General features: G+C 42.5%; 1 protein-coding gene across 11 annotated transcripts in view; it reads left to right on the top strand.

Annotated features, from left to right (window-relative positions):
• Ryr2 (ryanodine receptor 2) overlaps positions 1 to 22121 on the top strand; it is a 562694-nt gene that overhangs the window by 146531 nt on the left and 394042 nt on the right. For all 11 annotated transcript variants that reach the window (XM_029468301.1, XM_029468299.1, XM_029468302.1 and 8 more), the window contains exon 2: positions 20245 to 20364. In XM_029468301.1, the coding sequence (XP_029324161.1) occupies positions 20245 to 20364 (120 nt within the window). The remainder of the gene's footprint in view (positions 1 to 20244; positions 20365 to 22121) is intronic.

Below are 22121 nucleotides of genomic sequence, written 5' to 3'. Positions count from 1 at the left end.
ACAGTTTGAGGAACATGGCTAACGTGTCTTCCGTCGGCTCCCATATGCATGCAGTCATCTTCCTAACTCTATACCAGCCAAACTCCCAAGACCAACTCCCCACTTCAACATCCCTTTTCCTAACTGTGCATCCTTTCCATCCACTGCTCTGTTTGTTGAGAATATATTTGAAGCTCTGACCACATGTACTACCTTGCCTCTACCACATCCATCCCATCTTAAATGATTTTCCTTCTAGATATTTCCATTTCTCTTCTAAGGGTGCCTGAGGACTTCACCAAGATCACTAGCTATCAAATGCCACTGCAATTCTTATCTTTTTTCTCAGTTGGCACTTACTTAACATTGTCTGTAGTTCAAGGGTTTCTCTCTTTCTTCATTGGCTGTGTATTTCATCTGGCTCTTGGCTTTCCTCTGCCCTTATAGGCTATCCTCTTTAACTATCTTCTGTTGAATTCCCTGCTCCTTCAGAACTCCCAGTGTTCATAAGCTACAAATTGAGTTTTAGGCCTTTTGTCTTACTTATCCACCCGTGCCATCAGTGATCTTGATTAGTATTATGTCTTTAAATACATTTTCTACTTTGAAGAAACTCAGCAGCAGCCAATGACATTTCCGCCTGGATTCTAGCTTTGTGGATCTAGGCATCTGCTTGGCCTCTCCATTGGATGAAAGCCCTCCTAAGTCACATGCAAATTGACCTTCAGCATCCTCCCAAATGCAAGATGCCCTTTCCAGGTGTGACTCATCTCAGTTCATGGTGCCACTGTCTACCCAGGTGTTTGGCCATAAAACCTTGTGATCATTCCTTCTCCTCTCTGTCTACCCCCACATCAGCAAATCCAGTTGATTCTACTTTTAAATGACTTCTTCCCAACACGTATAAATGTGACACTAAGGTTAGGTACTGCCATTGTTTGATGTGGACACAGTAAGAAGCTGTTTTACACACAGCATGGTGGGCCAAGTGAGGCTTTTAGAGTGGACATATGCTAAAGTCTGCTATTCTGCTGTTTGCTGCTGATGCTCATCTTGGTTGGCTCTTTGCCAAAGCCCTTTCTGTGGTCTACAAGGCCCTCTGGAAGGACACTGCTGCATCTCTGTCCCATTTCCTTTCACTCTTCTCAGTGTCTCCAGGCCCTTCCCCTTGCTGGGCACTGTGTTCCTGAGCTTTCCAGCTGGGATGTTTTACACACTCACTCATAACTTTGCACAGGTCCTGGTTAGTGTCAGTAGAGAAGTCAGCTCTGGCTCCCCTATAACATACCCCTTTGTTTTTCTTGATGTGTCCACCTTGTGTTGCTTTCATTCTTAAATCAGTTTCATAACCATGTTTTCTCTCTGTCAATACCTGCCCCACCCCCCACAATGTAAACTCCTTGCCTGCAAGAACTTGCTTTGTCTTGTGTTCAGGAAATGAATTTAATCCTTTCAACTATAGGAATGATGAGGGAACAACTATTTATCATCTTTTAATATTCTGGGCACCATTTCTTGGGTGCTTTGTACAAATTATATTCATAATTAATGTAGTTCCTTAAAGCAATCCTCTACAACAGGGTTTCATTTATTTTTCTACATTAGAAGAAAGAAAGAAAGAAAGAAAGAAAGAAAGAAAGAAAGAAAGAAAATCAAAGAAAGAAAAACACCCCTCGTGACCACACAGGGAAATAGGAAGCACTGGGATTTGAACCCTGGGTGTGGCTCCTTCAAGAGTAATGCCCTTTTCACTTAATAGGTGCTGCTATGAGCTGCTAACTTATAACTGAGGATAAGTCACTACAAAAGATTATGAGCACTGAGGTAGCGTGGATGACTCGTTGCCCAGGACTTCCCTGATGGATCCCCACTACTGGAGGGGAACAAGAGCTGGAAATCCAGCCCCCTGATTTGGCCCCAGGAGCTTCCTTGTACCCAGCTACAAGATTTCAGTGGCATCGAATCTTTTTCCTTCTCATGTGTGAGTACGTCTCTTAGGTTTCTGTCCATTTGATTGTAGCCCGGTTAATTAGCCGATACTCCTTGTGATCTCAAAGCCAAACTTTTGAAAATCCAATTCTAAAATGTATACCCTGGATTTTCCTTGTGGCCCAAGTTTCCCTTTAGCTGATATCTGCAGTGTCGTTATACAGCCAAGCAAAGCAGCTGAGTAGGAAACTGCTGCCTGGCTGAGGCTGGATGTCACTACACCGTTGCCCCATCTCCATTCTCAGCAACCGAAGGACTTCCAGGCCAAAGAAAAGCCCTCATCAGCAATGTTTACTGTTCGTAAGAAAAGATAATCAATTCAAGAGACAATGAAACTGCGGGAGTTTTAATGTCTAGTACACTGGATGGTCGTTAACATTTTAATTAAATAATTAGATTTATTGTTAGCAAGAGAGTTTCATAATTTCATCAGCAACAGAAATGCATGGAATGTTGGGATGGAAAACTTCTATTTTGTTCTGTTTTCCCAGAGCAAATCTATGAATGCATAGACAGAGGTTGTGCCTCTGCACAGAGTATGGACGCATAGATGGAGGTTAGCACAGAGCTGTGGATGCGGATAGAGTCTGTGCCTGTGAAAATGGCTGTGGATTCATAGGTACAGGCTATGCCCATGCATTATGCTATGGATGAATAGATAGAAATTATGGCCACACACAGAACTGCAGATGCATAGTAGATGTTAGGCCCCTGCACAGAGCTATTGAAGCACGGGTAGCAGCTATGACCATGCACTGAGCTACGGATGCATAGGTAATGTTATCCCTGTGCACAGAGCTATGGATGAATAGATGGATGTTACGTTCATGTGTGCATGGCAGTGAGAAGACCAACATCAGAACATGTCCTGGAAAGAAATGCACACACCCTTATATCAATCATATTAGATCAAGCTCTTTGCTGGTTACCCTCTTATAGTAGGATACATGTATTTGTCTCGATTACTCTTATATTACCTGCTGCATTCTAGAACTTTGTCTTTGCTTCATACAATCTAAGAAAAATATGTTCCCTGAAGGTCACTGTCTTGTACACACAAGAAAGGATGGTGTTCTCAAAAGTTAAATTGCCTTATCTTGAAAGAATCAGTTTCAGATGCATAGATTCAGATCTTTAAAAAAATGCCTCTAAAATTAATCTCTCCACATCCTCTTGTAGAGCGGTCTCTACTTAGGCAATGAAGTCTTTTCAGTATCTTTCCTTAAAATGGGCCCTTATTAGCATTCTTCATTAAAATGAAGGCTTCTCAGAAGCCTCACTCAAAATGCTGGGTTAATTAGTACACTGTAGTGTTCCTTTTGGAATTTTAACATGGATTGCATCATGTGACTGGGAGATGGGACTCAGAGTTTGCTGGCACTTGCTTTTTGTGGGCTCTGTCAGTGTTTTGAGGGGAGGAGGATGATGTCCAATATTATAAAATACACAGATATCAATAGCCATACCACCCTAAACATATGATCACCTCTAAAATATAAGTATAGCTAAACTAATGTGTATTCTATGTACATATATTCATTCTTTGTACCCTGTATGTATGTCCCATTTGTTCTATGTAGATACTAAATATTTAAAGGTACTATGAATAAAAAATATATTTAATTTGTATGGAAACAGATAGTAGTTTGTAGATTAGGCATTGCCAGAATACACACTAAATGTTCAAACTATTTGGAATTTCTTTGCTATCTTAATACTTTATTTGAGGATTTGGCGGGGGGGGGGTGTAGCTTAGTTGATAGAGAGATTGGCTAGCATTCAGAATGCCCTGGATTCAACCTTCAAACCATATAAACAGGATGGTAGCTGGCTCAGGCTGGTAATCCTAGCACTTGGAAGGTAGAGGCCAGAGAATTAGAAGTTCAAGGTCATCCTTGGGCTACAATGTATTAGGCAAACCTGGGCTACAGATCACATCTATCTCACTGTCTTGTAGCCACATTCACCCCTCCTGTTTGTCCTACAAATGTAGAAATCTGCTCTTTCCTATCTCAAAACCTGCTTCTGCTCTCCTGGGATGGAGATATTATTGGTGGCAAAACTACTCTGCTTGTCTCTGGGTGGATGTAGATCTTTTATGTGTGAGTAGAAGCGCATTTTCTGCAGTCATCTCTTTGATCTACTTGTAGGTGTGAGAGGGTCAGATAACTTTCTTAGACTCAGCACATTTATAAAGATGAGTGTAATACATATCTTGATAAATGGGCCAATCTTCAGTGCCAAGTAAGAGATGCAGGCCACAGAGGTGGCTACTTGATTCATGCTGCCTTTAGTTGAAAGGTAGAAATAGATGTATTTTCTGCTTCCCTTCTCCTCTGAGTGGGTAGGGGCTCCCTTGGATATCACCCCCCCCCCATCTTGGCACTTCAAATCTTTGTGAGACTAGATGCTTCCTTTCCCACTGAGGCCAGACAAGGCAACCTAGCTAGTAGATCATATCCCACATACAGGCAACAGCTTTTGGGATAGTCCCTGACCCAGCTGTTCAGAACCCACATGAAGGCCAAGCTGCACATGTGCTATGTATGAGCCGGGAGACCTAGGTCAAGCCTGTGTATGCTCTTTGGTTGGTGGTTCAGACTCTGAGAGCCCCAACGTGTCAAGGTTAGTTGACTCTGTTAGTCTTCCTATTCTATTATAGTAGAATACTATTGAAAACGTACTGCTTTCAATAAAGATCAAGTCAAATGCTCATCTATGAGGTACTTTCAGCTAATGGACATATATTATCTAACCCATTTGATCTCGTGTGTGTGTGTGTGTGTGTGTGTGTGTGTGTGTGTGTGTTTGCATGTGAGAGTGTTGGAGTGCATGTGCATATATGAGCATGTGTGTATGGAGGCCTGAAGTTGACGTGGGTGTGTCTTCCTCTCTTGCTCTCCATTTTATTTATTGAGGCAGGGTCTCTTGTGGAACCTGGAGTTTGCTATCTTGGCAAGTCTTTCTAGCTACTTTGCTTCCAAAGATCCCTTGTCTCTGTCTCAGCATGGCATTACAGGTGCATTGTTATCCCCAGCCAGATTTGCTTGGGTTCTGGGGATCTGACTCTAGTCTATTCTTGCACAGTGAATGAATTACTCACTAAGCTGTCTCCCTGCCCCCCTTTATCTTTTACTCACCCTAATTTCCATGTTGCCACAGCTGTTAAGCTATTTCAGAAATGTAAGCTAGTTTCAAGAATTTATAAGAAGAAATGAATTCCTTTGGCTCAAGGTTTCTGAGACCCTTTCTTCTATTTTGGTGTCTATCAGGATGTATAGTTTGTTATGTTTCAGATGGCTTCATGATCATATCTTCAATATTTTGTCATATAGTTTGGAGTATTAGATAAGATACATCTAGTTCACTGCCAGACATCCCAACACTGCCAGACAGCTGCACAGTGCCATACAGCTGTACACTGCCATACAGCTATACAGTGCCAGACAGCAGCACAGTGCCAGACAGCAGCACAGTGCCATACAGCTGTACACTGACATACAGCTATACAGTGCCAGACAGCTGCACAGTGCCAGACAGCTACATACTGCCACTTCCAGACAGCAGCACAGTGCCAGACAGCAGCACAGTGCCAGACAGCTGTACACTGCCATACAACTATACAGTACCAGACAGCTGCACAGTGTCATACAGCTGTACAGTGCCAGACAGCTGTATACTGCCATACAACTATACAGTACCAGACAGCTGTACACTGCCATTCAGCTGTACAGTGCCAGACAGCAGCACAGTGCCAGACAGCTGTAAACAGCCATATAGCTGTACAGTGCTAGACAGCTGCACAGTGTCATACAGCTGTACAGTGCCAGACAGCTGTACACTGCCATACAGCTGTACAGTGACAGGCAACTTCACAGTGCCAGATAGCTGTACAGTGCCAGACAGCTGTACAGTGCCATTCAGCTACATACTGCCACTGCCAGACAACTGTAAATAGCCATATAGCTGTACAGTGCTAGACAGCTGCACAGTGCCAGACAGCTGTACAGTGCCATTCAGCTACATACTGCCACTGCTAGACAGCTGTACCCTGCCAGATAGCTGTAAACAGCCATACAGCTGTACAGTTTTAGACAGCAGCACAGTGCCAGACAGCTGCACAGTGCCAGACAGCTTCACAGTGCCAGACAGCTGTACACTGCCATACAGCTGTACAGTGACAGCCAGCTGCACACTGCCATACAGCTGTACAGTGACAGGCAGCTGCACAGTGCTAGACAGCTACACATGCATTCTATTTCTCAGTCACACAGATCAGCTCGTTTGCACTTCAGGACCCTGTCTCCCCATTTGCTATCAATGTTCTGTAGATCTCTGTCCCCTGTTCCTTATGTTCCTGGTGTCTTACCACACAGTACTCTCAGTTCTTTGCCACAGTTGTCTTCTCAGTTCCTTCACCACAAAGGTCATCCCTGTGATGACCCCTATAGCAGGTGTGAAACGATGCTCAAATGGAGAAGGTGATGACTCCTGCAGAGCCTGGCCTGTGGAGAAGCTGACCTGTGCTGCAGCTGGAAGACAGGCTGTGTAGCTTGCAGGGCCTAGTAGTCTGTTAGCTATTTTCCTGTTGCGTGATGAACACATGACCAAAAGCGACTTACAGAAGGAAGGGTTTCTTTGGACTTACAGTTCCAGAGGGGTCGAGACCATAAAGAGTGAGAAAATGTGACATGGTGCAGCAGCAACAGGATGTATGCTCACATTTCTTCCACACACAAGAAGCAGACAGAGAGAAAACAGGAAGTGAGACCAGGCAACAAAGCCTTAAACCCACCCCCAGTGACATATTTCTTCCAGCAAAAAAACCTCTTAGAGACTTTATAATATCTCCCAACATGAGCCTAGAGGGGGCATTCACATTCAAACTACTGAAGGCAATAAGGAGGAAATTCTAAAGAAAAGTCCTAAGTGCCTGGTATTGATTATTGCTTAATTGATAGTGTCACTTGTTGAGATATGGAAAGTGGGCGAATGGAAATACTTTGAGGAACAGCAGAGACATCTATGTGTTGGGCATATTAAAATCCAAAGAAAATACACATCCCTACCAGGTGAGGTGGCATATGTCTGCCATCCCAGCACTCAGAGGTAGAGGCAGGGGGATCAAGAGTTCAAGGCAAGCCTCAGCCTACACAACAAGTTCGAGGCTAGCCTGGGTTCTGTGTGATTCTTAAAAAGAACTAAAATGATACAATTTGTGGGTGCTGATAAGATGGTATATCTGAGCCTTCTTTCCTATCTCTGTGTTCCTCTGATGTTTGTAAAAAAGCACACAAGCCTTTTCTGTTGACGTCTCAGGTTTGCTAAGTCTTTGATGGCAGGAAGCCGAGCCCTTCTCCTCTCTGGAGATTGTTGATGGCTCATGAGGTTTCCATCAAGGTTTCCATGAGGTAGCTGGTAGAAAGTGCCTGCTTGGACATTATTGGTGCAGTAAATTTTCTTAGCCTTGATGAATTCCCTAATTTAGGAAGAAAATGCAAAGTTCCTTTCTAATAAAAGTATGTGCTTCAAAGATAGAGGAGAAGAGCCCTGCTAGAACACTGTGTCTATTCAGACACAGTTGAGTTTTCGGATTTCTGGCTGGCTGCTGGAAAGAGAGTAAGAGGTCTGGCGTCTCCATCGAGCTTGAAAATTGGATGTTCCTGTCTACCTTGCCCTTGGCTGACATTACCCAGGTCCAGGATGACTGTAGGCCTTATAGCCTGTAATCCTTTACATGCCAGTCTTGTATATAAACTTTCATACATGAGTCACCAATACAGAGCAGGAGATTACTTCTGGCAGCTTGTTTTCTGTGAGGTCAAAAACATTGTGGTTAACTTGTTTTGATCTACTGTTGTCTAGGAAGAGAGAATTTCAATGGGAGAATTGCCTCAACCCATTTGTTTGGTGGGCATATCTGTGCACCATTGTCTCGAGCGTTGTAGAATGGCCAGGCCCGCTGTGGGCAGAACTGTCCCTAGGTAGGTGGTCTTGAACTGTATAAGGAAGTTAGTTGAGCACAAGTGTCTGAGTGAGTCAACAAGCAGCATTCCTTCAGGTTTTTATCCTAGGTTAGGCCTTGAGTTCCTACCCTGCCTTTCCTGGATGATGGATCCTGACTGGGTAGTGTAAGCCAAATAAACTCTTTCCTCCCCAACTTGCTTGGTCAGAGTGTTTTATCCCAGCAACAGAATGAAGCCAGATACCTTGAGTCAGACCACATCATACCCAGAAAGGAAAACGAGTAACCCTATAGTCCCTTCTATAGAAAACAAAGGCAGACGTGGATGCCAGTATAAAGTATCAAAGGCACACTGAATTACTCCCCTTGAAATTGCACAGGGGAGGATCTCTCGCCTCATTTGTCTTTCTCTGAGAACCATAAAATGTGAACACTGGAAGGAAAAGACATTGGAGGCCCTTGAGCTCATCTGCTGGTGGAGAACTGAAACTAGGCAGTCATACCCGGAGTCTAAACAGGGGTATAGCACTCACTGACAATAAAGATGACTGAAGAAGGCCAGATACAGTGGCACACCCATCTTAGCACTTGGTAGGAGGAGACAGGATCAAGGTCATATGGAGACTCAAGAACTACACAAGAACTGGTCTAGAAACAAACACCCACAAGAACGTTAAAAGCCCAGATTCCCCCTGAGGTTTCTGCAGTGTCGCTCACCTGTGAATACCAGTCACTGTCAAGCCACAGACACACAGGCCAGCAGGGGTCAAGTCTCTTCTTGTCAGAGGCAGCTCCCTGAAGATCTGTTTTCAGATCACATACAGTCAGCAGAATGTGGTGGGTCCCTGTTGGTTAGTGCACAGAAAACATGCAAAAATCAGCCAGAGGGAACTGGCTAGCATGGATGAAGGGAATCCAGGGAAGGGGGTGGGGGGGTACAACTAGAAGAAAAAATTCTAGTGGGGCAAAAAAATTAAAGGAAAAAAAGTGGGCTGGGGACCCTGACTACTCTGGAAAGCTCCACACAACTGTTCTTGACCAGTGTTTTACAAGGAAATGAAATGCCCCAACTCTTAGTATTTCTAATGCTTTAAATTATAGTATATACTAAATTAATTTTATCCCCATTGTTTCAACCTTCAGTACATTTATAAATCTTATAGTAAGAGTTTTTAATCTTTGGCCAAAATTTTAAGCATCACAGAACAATTGTAAACAATAATAATTTTCTCAAGGTGTGTCAGAAAGAAAAACTTCACTAACACATAAACTGAGGACTGTAAGTTCAACAAAATCCCAACCATAACCCCCTCCCCCCCACACACATACTTTTCTTTCTTACAGTTCTTTGCACTCTTGTGTTATCTGTTTCTATCTTTGTTGAGGTGGGTGAAGTTAACATTTAGTTTGGCCACATGCCAGAACAGCCTAATGCAATGAGAAAATAAGTGAGAAGTGTCAGGCAGGTATGGAGGAACTGAAGACAGACCAGGCACCCTGGCAGTATCTCTGCAGACTCTGGCCTCTTTGTTCCTCCTCTGCTACTGACTTGGCTGGAGCTCTGTGCCCGTGGATGGTGATAACCCCCATTTGGCTATCCTGTGCTCTTCATTGACTACACAGACTGACCTAGTGATGCATAGCTTCTTACAATGCACATAGAGTCTGTGCTGACCTCAAGGCTTTTCATGATCCTGCTATGTTGCTGGCTCCCTTATAGAATAACATACCATTCTGCACTGGTTCAGTCCAAAAGGTCTTCACTCCTGTCTCCTTTTTCCCCTTCCTTTCTTTCCCTTCTCCTCCTTTTCTCTTTCCCTTCCTCTTGTCTCTTCCCCACTTTCTATTCCATTGCCTCCCTCTCCACTCCTCTATACATCTTTTACTTTTTTCTTTGTGCTAGGGCTTAAAGTAGGGGTCTTAAGCATGCTAGGCCTGTAGTGTACCCCTGAGCTATGCCCCAAGTCAGTGCTTTTCTGGGTGTTGCCAAGACTGTTGTCTGGCTTGAACACCTCTTCCTAACCCCCTCCCCCAGAGCTTCACAGTCTTCAGGGTCATTATCCTTCCTTCCAGATCTTTGCTCAGGAGTCACCCCTACCGAGTCCCTGACAGTCCTCCCAGCTCTGTAGCACTTCCTGTCCCCCTTAGATTCTTCTTTTTTTTTTTCCTTATAGAACTTTTCATCTTCTAACATGATTATACATTTATTGTGTTTCTGTTATTGGATCTCTTCCCTTGCCATCACCTAAGCCTAATGAGTTTGGGGATCTTTGGTGTACCAGGCAATTTATCTCAAACACTTAGAACAGTTCTTAGCATATATTTATGTCCCAACCAAGTATCTGTTAAATGATGAATGAACATTTGAAAGAGGCTGTTGATGTCGTTTGAGAATTCTTTTCTGCTTGTTGCTTTAGTAGACTTGGCATCATTTGTTAAAGAAACCATGTCCTATTAACTTGTCATATGTTTGCCTGCAATAGAGGATTCTAGCTCTGGCCTTTCTCCCTATAAAAATCACACCTCCATTTTAGCAAGTTTAAAATTAATTAATTAATTAATTAATTTCTTTATTATTTATTTATTTATTTTATTTATTGATGGTAGAATGCAGGGAGGGGGGGTAGTGTGGGATAGGGTGGGATAGGGTGGGCAGGGGCACTCATAGGCCATGGTACACTTGAAGGTCAGAGAACATCTTCTGGAATCTATTACCCTCTTCCACAAATGGGTTCCAGAGATTGAACTCAGGTTATGTGTGAGTCTTGGTGGCAAGCAGTATTACTAAGTGTCTTAGTTAGGGTTTTACTGCCGTGAACAGACACCATGACCAAGGCGAGTCTTATAAAAACAACATTTAATTGGTGCTGGCTTACAGGTTCAGAGGTTCAGTTCATTATTATCAAGGTGGGAGCATGGCAGTATCCAGGCAGGCATGGCACAGGCAAAGCTGAGAGTTCTACATCTTCATCCAAAGGCTGCTAGTGGAAGACTGACTTCCCAGGCAACTAGCATGAGGGTCTTAAGCCCACATCCACAGTGACACACCTATTCCAACCAGGTCACACCTATTCCAACAAGACCACACCTCCAAATGCTGCCACTCCCTGGTCCAAGAATATACAAACCATGACACTAAGCCATCTTACTGGTGCTATCCGGATAAGTTTTAAAGTCCTAGGGTGTGCATGGGAGAATTGAACAGAGGGGATCCAACTCCGTGTATTTTTTTTGAGCCATAAATAAATGTTGTGGCTTAAAGTGAACTATGACGTGATTGTTTTAGATTTTGACTACAGTACATATTTCATCTTTCCCTCCTTATTTTATGTGTATTATGAGTATTTTGACTGCCTGTATGTCTGTGCACCATTTGAACTCCTGGTGCCTATGAAGGCCAGAAGAGGGCATCAGAGCCCCCAAGGCTGTAGATTACAGATGGTTGTGAACCACCATGTTGTTGCTGGGAATTGAACTTAGGTCCTTTGAAAGAAGAACCAGAGCTCTTAAGCGCTAAGCCATTTCTCTAGCACCTAAAGCATATATCTCCACAGGGCACCTGGTTTCTATTTATCTCCTGGACAGATAGCTGCAAGATAAGGCACATAGTGTGAACACACATGCATGTGTGTACTCATCCCTGTCATCTGGTCATACTCTCTGTCTCTGTCTGTCTGTCTGTCTCTCTTTCCGTGTGTGATGTGGTATGTATACATGTGTGTAGAGACCAGAGGTTGACATTGGAACATTTGTCTATGTCTACTTTATTTTTGAGATAGGGTGTCTCATATGACCCGGAGCTCATTGATTTGGTTGGCCTGGATGACCATGAAGCTCTAGGGACTCATCTATGTGCAGCCCTCTCAACCAACATCCCAGTGCTAGGAAAACAGGTGCATCTGAGCCTAGCATTTTATTAGGGTTATGGGGATTTGAACTTGGGTCTTCATGCTTTCATAGCAAGTACTTACTAACTGAGCCATCTCTTTAGCCATAAGGTAAGTTTTTTAGTTAACTGACCTTGGAAAGATCCTCATGAAGTAATGCAGAAACAAGACTTCTAACCAAAAGCCTAAGCCTAAGCCTGGATTAAACCAAGACAAACTTATGTAAAGCACTTGACATGAAGAGTATCTTTGAGTCTTCCAGTATTATTAAGGATATCTATTGAGCTTTCAAAATTATGCTGTAAGAGGCTAGAGAGATGGCTTAGTAGCTAAGAGCACTTGCACCTCAGGCAGAGGTCCTTGGGTTTAGTTCCCAGCATCCATGTGGTGACTCACAACCATTTTAACTTCAGATACAGTTGATCTGACTGCCTCTTCCAGCCTTCAAGGGTACTAATCACTCACATAATACACATACATACACACAGACAAAACAAGTATACAAATAAAATAATATCAACCTTTTTTTAAAGATTACACCTCTCTGGTTGGAGAGATGGCTCAGAGGTTAGTGCTGCTCCTGCAGAGGACCTGAGTTCAGTTTCAAACACCCATATTAGGCAGCTCACAACTGCCCATAGTTCTCCCTCTCTCAGATCTGTCCCCTCCTCTGGCCTCCCTGGGCACTGTATTAATGCATACATATGTATATTGTATATATACATATATAATGCACCCTCCAGTAAAAATAAATATTTTTAATATTAATTTAAAAGTATTCTATAATTGACTCATTATAATTGACTCAAGTTTTATTGTATTTATGTGGAAATAGGAAAGTTAGGGACTACATGGGATTTTCAAGTGATTGGTTGAGTTTATGTTGGTGCTATGGATGTATATGTTACAGTAAGATTTGCTGTATCTTTAATATACAGGCACTGAAATTTTCCTCTGGTGTTGCCCTGTTTCCTGGCCTCACCTAAATCAGTGGTTCTCAACCTTCCTAATGCTGCAACCACTTAGTACAGTTCCTCATGTTGTGGTGACTCTCAACCATAAAATTATTTTGTTGCTACTTGATAGCTGTAATTTTGTTAGTGCTATGAATATAAATATTTGATATGCAAGGTATGTGATACTCAACCCCTCAGGGATTGAGACCCACAGGTTGAGAATCACTGCTCTAACTCACGAAATCACTTACTGGGGTCATTGACTACTCTGTTTAATTGAATATTAAATAGGCTCTCACCTTGACCTTATTAGTAGGTGATTCCTTTTGTGGGCACAACAGCACACATTTGTGAACAAGCAGAGATTGTCTAGGGCTCACAGTCACTTGTCTAGGACAGATTGTATTCACTGAGCATGGAATTAGACCTAGGGATAGACCCAAAAGCATGTGAGGCCTTGTTCTTGTTCTCATATAGCTGTTCCTACCATGGCACACATGCCAACAGGCAGTATGTGGCCTGAGTAGCTGGAAAGAGCTGAGTCTTATCCACAAGATGCTTATTATTGTCATGGTTTATGAATTCTGCTTCTGGTTATTCAACAGCAGCAGGGAGATGAATATGAAAGTATGAGGAAAGATGAATAAAATATTTAGACTTATGTTTGAATTCTTCACAACTTTTACCATGCTAGTGTTCCTACTTACACATAGCAGAAGTCCCTATAAAGGAGAACTTGAGGAGGATTCTATGTGTCAGGGGCTACTGTACAGGGCTAGCATACTGTGGAAGAAAGTGCTTTTCTCTCTGTGTGCCCCATGCATGTGAGAGCCACAGCCAACGTAGATTTGGTCAAAATTGCTAAATCCTGCTGAGCATGGTGGTTCACACCTGTAAGTCCAGAGTTTAGGGAGAAAGAGCTGAAAGGATGTGAATTTGAGGGTAACCTGGGCTACATGGTAAGCCCTCTTGAGCTCACCCTCCCATCTCTCCTCCTGTTTCTCCTCCTCATCTCTCTTGTGCATCTGATTCTAGATTCTCTGGTTCCAAAATTAACCCTTCACTTTCTGGCAACTTGTATTTCTAGTCTCCAGGACACTTGGCATTTCCTGACCCTTCAAAGGCGTCCTCATACCTCATGATTCGGGGATCATCCAGTGTGTGTTCTGCTCCAGCATGAGGTCCCTCGGCATTCCTCAATGTCCTATTACTGTCTTTCTTTGTCAGGCTGTGTTTGTGGTAAAACAGGATTCCTTCAGCACTGAGAGAGACTTCATGCTGAGCTTGGCTCTTGGATTGCAGTCTCTTCTGTGAGCTGAGTGAAAGGGTGTAACTCACCCATTAAACATCTTTGGCTTTATTTTTTATTTCATCTGGCATTCTTATGAATGCATTCATGGATTCATGTTCACTGGCTCCCTTTTCATTCCTGACACTATGGTTTGGGAGCTATATTTCTAAACAAAAACAGTCTCAATTTAATAACTGGATATTGATAGCTACAGAAACAAGTGTGTAACAACCAAAGAAGCCAATGGGAAGAATACAGTGACTTGGGGCATAAAACCCCAAGAATGAACCACCTGGTGTCAGGGGAAGCTTGTGATGGTAACCAGTGCCTGAACTGAAACTTGAAAGATAGGCAGATGTTAGCTGGAAGAGGGACAAAGAGACAAACTATTGAAAAGACCTCTGGGAGCATCAGAAGACTGGAAGTTGGTAGTAGCTGGTTCCCTGGTGCCAAACTGTTAGATAAGGTCTTAAAAGCTAATGGATATTTGGGCCTTTTTATAGAACTGGAGAACCATTCAAGGTTATTCTTTAATGCCAGTCTCATTCAATGTTTCTCCCCTCCTCCTTCCCTTCTGCTTCTGTTTGTTCTTTCTCTCTCTCTCTCTCTCTCTCTCTCTCTCTCTCTCTCTCTCTCTCTCTCTGTTTTTGTTCTTTGGAGACTGGGTCTCATGTAACTCAGGCTGGTCTTGGGGATGTCTTTGAACCCTTGATCTTTTCCCAAATCCTGGGAAGGGTGCCAGTTTATGTGGTACTGGGGATCAAATCTTCACACTAGGCAAGCACTCTACCAAGACCTGTGAATTGAACTTTCTGGGTATTAAAGCAGCTAGAACCACTTTGCATTCCTAAAGAACTGAACATGTGTCATTCCTTGGAGAGTGGGCTTCCTTCCTAACTCCTTTGACCATTATCATAATAGGAATTAGACATGACTAGTCAATGGATACATTTGTCACATTTACTGACTTAGAAAAAGTGATCTTGAAAAATATTTTTTTCTGGGGAGAAGGAGTGTTATAATTTGAAAATTTTATTTTCTTATGTTTAAAACTGTATCAAAGCATTCTATGACAATGTTATTTAGGTGTCAATTGAATATCACACATAAAACAAAGTATATTTTTCTTAAACAAACAAGCAAGCAAGCAAAAAACCTTCTACCAATGGAGCTAAATTCCAAGCCAAATTGGCCTCAAACTCATGAGTCTCCTGCTTCTACCTGAAATTGCAGACTTTGTTCCACTACACTCAGCTTCATGACATTTTTCTAAATTATTGAAAGTGTTTTTACTGTTCTATTCGGCATTTGCCTAAAGTAAATTTATTGTTTGAAGCTTGTTTTACAAAATAGAGAATGATAGATTCAAGCCTATTTAGAAGCAGCAAGACAATTTGACATCGCTAGTCATTTGTACTTCATTGACAGCTAGTTTTTTAAATAAAAAGAAATAATGAAGTAAGAACTACATTGAATCAATCCATTTTGTAGTAATTTGGTTATGGAATATGATTTATTGTGAAGTGAGCATGAGGGCGTTGCTCTAGCAAGGCATTAGGGCAGATGTCCCATGATTTGTAGCCAGGGAACTATTTCCAACCAACTGCCTGTCTTCTGATGCTCCCATAGGTCTTCTCAATATGCTGCCCTCTTTGTCCAAATAACACCAAATAACACCTACCCATCTTTCAAGTTTAAATGCAGCCATTAGATATAAGTTAAAAAAAAAAGGTGAAAGGGGCTTAGGTAAACAGAAGGTTGCCAGCAGGCATAATATGACCTCAGTATATTGTATAAAAGTATGAAATTATCAAATATAAAAACTAATGTTTAAGGTGCTTTTAGCTTTATGTGCTAAGGTAGGAGGCATGATGGCTGTCACTTGTGAGCCTTAGACACCCACTTGATGTGCATGACCAGGTTCAGAAGTAAGAACCGTGAATTCAAGGTTTAGCTTGGAAGAGGCCTTGTGACCCACTCAGACATTCTTCCCTGTGTCTTTGTTGTGTTCACAACCTGGATCTCATCCGCATTAGGCAATGGTTGTCTTCAGCATTGGGGATAGAAACTAGGTTTTATATACATGAATATTCAGATTAGATCATCATACACATATCATACACATGTTAAGCGAAACCAAAGTTGAAGCCATAGGTTGCAATCATCAGAAAAGCACAGATCTTCCCTATAAGCACTTTGGCAAAGCCTGCAGGCTCTTCTACCTCAGGAGAAAGCGTCTGTAGGGGGATGAGTGATGGGCTAATAAAAGGGAGCTGGCAGGTGGCTTGCGTTCTGCTGTTTGGTCCGTCAAGTGTTTGGCATATATTACTTTCTGTCAAAAATGGGAACCCGTCACTTTCAAGGCTGTAAAATAGAGATTGTTCTCATGTGTACTAAAGGAAGCTTTGTGGGTCTATCAGGTTAGGCTCTGCATTTCAAGCCAAATCATGACTGGCAGACCTGGCTATAGCCTGTCTCCTCGGTAGTGTAGTTGAGCTTCTTTGAACATTAGTGTTACATGGTTTCTGGGTTACTCTGTCACCCCAGTTTAAGGTGTGACATAGAGGGAAATTGCACATAGAAGCCAGTTACATAAGTTCGATGGTGCTCCTGAGTGGGAGCCATTCATCTTCATTTGTTTCCTTACATCCTTAGTGTTCACACCACATTGGTAGACATTCTAGATGATTTCCACAGTCCTGATTTTTTTCTAGTATACCGGTCTTAACTTGCTATATAGCCTAGGGGGATCTTCAACATCTGACTCTTCTTCCTGCATCTCCCCAGGGCTGAGATGACAGTTGTGTGCCACCACTTACAGGGATTGATACATGGCTTGGAGCATGCCTGGCAAATTTTCTACCAGCTGACCTATACACCTCCAAACTATAGACTTATTTTAATATTCTATTGCTTATTGCTGGCCTCTTTAATGCTTAGAGAAGGCTACCCATGTCTCCTAAGATCCATAGCCGTTGTGAGACCCATTCTGGGTCCTGGGTAATCAGAGAATGTGGCCTTTAACAGTGGCATTTGTTAGAAGTACGAACTTAGTGCCACCCAAGGCCTATGTTAGCAAGATCCTCTGGTGGCAGCATGTGTTGAAGAAAGAACCCGGCTGGTAATGAGCATGGTGAAAACAATCAGTGCCCTGTAGAAACCATGTGGAGATGGCTTTCAGATCAGATATGTGAGGTTTAATAACCCAGTTCCTGGAAACATATGTAGTTAGGGAAAAATCCCTTTGTGCCTCCTTTTCTCCCTCCTACGTATGTATGTGACTAATCTTTATATCACGTGAGCATAACGAGGGGCAGGTACACCCCATGCCTTTGGAAACTGAGTGTCTTCTCTATTTTTCACAATCACCTAGTTCAGCTGCTGTTCTCTGTGTCCCCTGTGCTTTGCTCTGCTTTCTCCTATCTACACTTGGCTCTTACTGTCTTCCCTCTGTTCACTTCTGTGTCTTTAATTCATGCATTCAAATAACCATTCACTAAATAACATCAGGACAGTCTCCAGCTTTCCCCAGAGGTTCTTTTACCTTAGAGTGTTGTTTACATATTAGAGCTGGGTCCATGGGACATGTAAGACAAAATAGTCAGAGACCTCTGGGATCTCCTAGGCCTGCGAGCATGTCAGCACCATCTCCAAATTTCTCATTATACTGCATGTTTGGAAACCACCATATAGCTTTGATCTTGTAGTAGATTATGTAAAGCACTTCATGATCTTTTATTTTGCTACCCAGCACATGAATTTTACATTTGCTCTTACTTATAGGGAAATCAGTCTATTTCCGTCCCCCAGCAAATGCCTTTTCAAGTAAAATAAATGTTCACTCATATTAATGAGCACCCAGAGGTGAATTCAGAGGGTGGATGTTAACATCTGGCCTTGGCCTGTGGCGGGCACTGCTAGCTGTTTACGCTGCTGCTACCACCTAGAAAATAATGGCAAACACCAAACACCAGAGAGGTTTTAAATGCAAAGAAGAATTGTGCTTTTCCAGCTGAACACAGTGTTTGCTTTGAGGTAACCAGAGTAGCTTCTTTTCTATTTCTTGAGACGTATCCCACTTCTTTATCTTGCCTCTTCCATTCTACAGTGAGATGTAGGACAAGTGTAGTCCTCCATGCTGGGCTTCAGGGACAGCTCTCTGTCATGTGACATCTTGCTGAAGGGATCAATGGATGCTTACAGTCTATTCTCTGTTATGTGTCCTTCTGTGACTTTGCAGTTGATGTGTCCAAATGCAAATGATGGGACCGAGATGAGTCCATAGAGTGCTTCCCATGCAAGGCTGAGGACCATCTTTGATATCCCAAAACCCTTGTGAAAACAAAACAAAGCAAAACAAAACAACCACGTACAGCGGCAAATGCCGGCACTCCCAGCACTGTGCAGTTAGACACAGGATACATGGGGTACACTGATCTGCCTTCAGAGTCAGAGGAGCGCCTGCCTCAGTGAGAGACCCTATCTAAAAACTAAAGTGAGGATGGATTAAGGAAGACACCTTGTTCAGATTAGATCTCAGGCCTCCACACGTGTGTGCATGCATTTGCATGCACACGCACTCACATGCACTCACATATACATACCCTACACGTAAGTGCTTGTACTTTTCAGACATTTGTGTTAGTAATAGAACCTGTTAAATGATGATACTTCATTACAAACAACCCTCCCTCCTCTTACTCAGAGCCTGTTCAGTCCCTGTGTTGTTGTGGTGCCACTTTGTCATGCATCATCATTTCAGGGACTGAAGGCCTTGCCTAAGATCACATGACTGCTAGTTTATGGCTGAGCCAGGATGGAAGATTCTGCTTGTTCTTTTTTGCAGGGTATAGTGAGCTAGTTGACCTTGCTGTGTATCCCAGGCTGTAATAAGTCACAGTCTCTGTGTCAGGTCATCCTGTGGATCACCTTTCCCCATGTGCACATCTGTCTGTAATCCTGCTTCAGTAATTGGTTTGAATCCCTTATCCAGGTATTGAACTAACCAATGGTCTTTCTGTGTTCTTAAGCATCCCAGAATCTTCTCAGATAGGATCAAATTGCCACAGTGTGGTAGAATTACAGTGACTTACCATGAGTTATTGGCACATTTCCTTATGGTAGTTTTGACTGACATGCATGCCATCTTGTAGGTCCTGTCTCATTCTGGAGGATGTTTGATGTTTCTTGGCAATGCTGGTGATTGAAGCAGTGTGGGAGGGTGTGAACTAGAAAAATCCCACCTTTCACTCATCCACAAAGTAGTCTTTCGATGACAGTGAGAACACTGATGGCCTTGGATGACTTTGGCTCTTCCCTTTCCCCAGCATCCAGCTTCTTTCTTGCACATAAAAAGCACCCAAGGAACTGAGACTGCATAGCTCTTTTTGGTGGCAGTTTTTACCTATGGCTCATGTTCTAGTTTCCTTTCTACTCCTGTGATTAAAAACAAACAAACAAACAAATAAAAACACACTGACCAAAAACAATGTAGGGGAAGGAAGACGTTATGAATCTTTCACCCCAGGTTTTAGTCCATCTTTTGGGGGAGATCAAGGCAGGAACCCAAGCACCTAGACTCATCCAAACTCAAGCAAAGAAAGAATAAACACATCCTTCTATGATGGTTTTCTTTAGATAGTTTTGTCCGTTCTTATACTGTTGAGGACCTCGTGCCTAGGGAATGGTGCTTCCCTTGATGGGCTGGCTGACTCTTCCTGAATCAGTTAATAATGAATACATGCTCATAGACCAGCTAACCTGATGTAGATAACTCATCACAAATAATTTTTTCCCCAAGTGATTCAAGTTTGTGTCTAGGTGACAGTCAAAACTAACTAGCATATCATTTTATTTTAGATATTTTATGTGTATGACTTTTACCTACAAAAAGATATGTAAACCATGAGTGTGTCTGGTGCCCATGGTGGTCAGGAGATGGTAAGCAATCTCCTAGATCCTCTGGAACTGGAGTAATGGATGGTTGTGGGTCATCATGTGGATATTGAGAATGGAACTTGGTTCCTTTGCAAGAGCAGCAAGTGCTTTTAACTGCTAAGCTGTCTCTTCAGCACCCCTACTGCTGAGATTTTTAATAGGTGATAAAGCCCTGTGTTCTTAGACCCCACTTAGCCCATCCATATGGAATCTCACCTCTCTTCCTGTTTCTTTCTGCAGGATGATGAGGTGGTTCTGCAGTGCACAGCGACCATCCACAAAGAACAGCAGAAGCTGTGCTTGGCAGCAGAAGGATTTGGCAACAGACTTTGTTTTTTGGAGTCTACTTCCAATTCCAAGGTGGGTTGAAAGCTCGCAAGGCTGATGGAGTATTCTAGTTCCACTCATGGTAGTGAGTTTGTATATGAGCACTCTGTTGTTTTCTATGGAAGAAGCAATATATAAAAGCTAAATGGGGTAGATGAAATGTTTATATTTCTTAATTGAAAACTTTGAGTCTCTCTGGGTTGCAGAGTTCTGGGATGCACTTGCACACAGGTGTGGAAAAGGCTTTGACCCCTGATGGCTATTCTGTAGTGAAGCAGTAAATGTGTGCATAAATGACGTGATTTTGGAATGGAGAAAGGCCTAGAAGGAAAAGCAGAACAATTAGGAAGACAGGAATCAGGGCAGGTCTTGCTCTTCTACAGGGCTTTAGGGAGTTAGTGATGGTTTAACAGACCAGAATCAAGTGACTAAGTTCTTGAAAGCTGCACCAAGAAGAACAAAATCATGCACTGTCTCTTGGGCAGGAATGTGCAGGCAGAATGCTGCACTAGCACAAAGTCACCTGCTGTAGTAGAGGAAGTTCTAAGGATGACCTAGAACCTGGGATGGTGAAAAGTCCAGGTTAATGCCATGGAGGCTGTGGGGGTGGGGCCCTGGAGCAGGGCAGTGATTCCGTTTGTTTGAAGGACTCTGAAGACTCTCAAGTCTCCTATAGGGATTTGAGACTATGAACAGTGAGTGTAAAAGCTCCAGGATGAGCAGGAAGGAGCTTGTGTTGTCTGATTGGCAGCTGGGTCTTCCTCTCACTGGGAGCAATGAGGAGTATGATTGGATAAGAGAGATTTCTGGGAGTCACAAAATGAGTGAGAAAATAGCCTATGAAGCTCTTGTGCAGTACTTTTGGTTTATAGAGTTCTTGGTGTACATAATCTCATTTAAATTCCATCATAAGAGAATGTGTGTATTGTGATCATATTCATTATACAAACAAAGAACTGGAACTAATTATCAAGTCCTAGACTTGAAATAGTCAACATTAGTAACACTGTTGGCAAGGGCTATGCTCACTTATACAAAACCTTAGGGCTTCAAATATTTGGTTAATCCTTTATGACACATCGTCTTCTTATTCTGTAAAACAACAGTGAATATATATGTGAAATGTTTATTATAGTCATTTACGTCAAGTGAAATTCCTAACATTATAATAACCAATGTTGGATGTATTATACACCTGCCTAGATTTTTTTTTTTGAGATAAGGACTCATGTTGCTAAGAACATGTTAGGAATAGTATACTCTTCCTCAGATATTTTAAGTAAAGGTCTCATGTAGCTCAGGCTGGCCTTGAACTTCCCAGATGGTCCAAGGATGCCCATGAATTCATGATGCTTCGGTTTCCATCTCCTGGTGCTGATATTTATTTGGTTGCACCAACACATCTGGTTTCTACAGGGCTGGATTTGAACTTAGGGCTTTATGGAAGCTAGGTAAACATTCGGCTGAGTGAGCTTTATCCCAAGTCCTCCCTTATATTTATTTTAATTTGGCAAATTTCATTAGAACATTCTTTTTGTAAAATTTACTGTGATAGGTCCAGTTATGAAAACTATTCAAGAACTATCACTTTCTTTTTTTTTGAATTAATTTTTTTTATTAGGTATTTTCCTCATTTACATTTCCAATGCTATCCAAAAAGTCCCCAATACACTCCCCACCCACTCCCCTACCCACCCACTCCCACATTTTGGCCCTGGCATTCCCCTGTACTGGGGCATATGAAGTTTGCAAGTCCTATGGGCCTCTCTTTTCAGTGATGACCTACTAGG

Source organism: Mus caroli, chromosome 13 (assembly GCF_900094665.2).
Source record: "Mus caroli chromosome 13, CAROLI_EIJ_v1.1, whole genome shotgun sequence".
Classification (NCBI taxonomy): Eukaryota; Metazoa; Chordata; class Mammalia; order Rodentia; family Muridae; genus Mus; species Mus caroli.
Note: the sequence above shows the minus strand (reverse complement) of the source record. Positions and strands in the feature narration are given on the sequence as shown.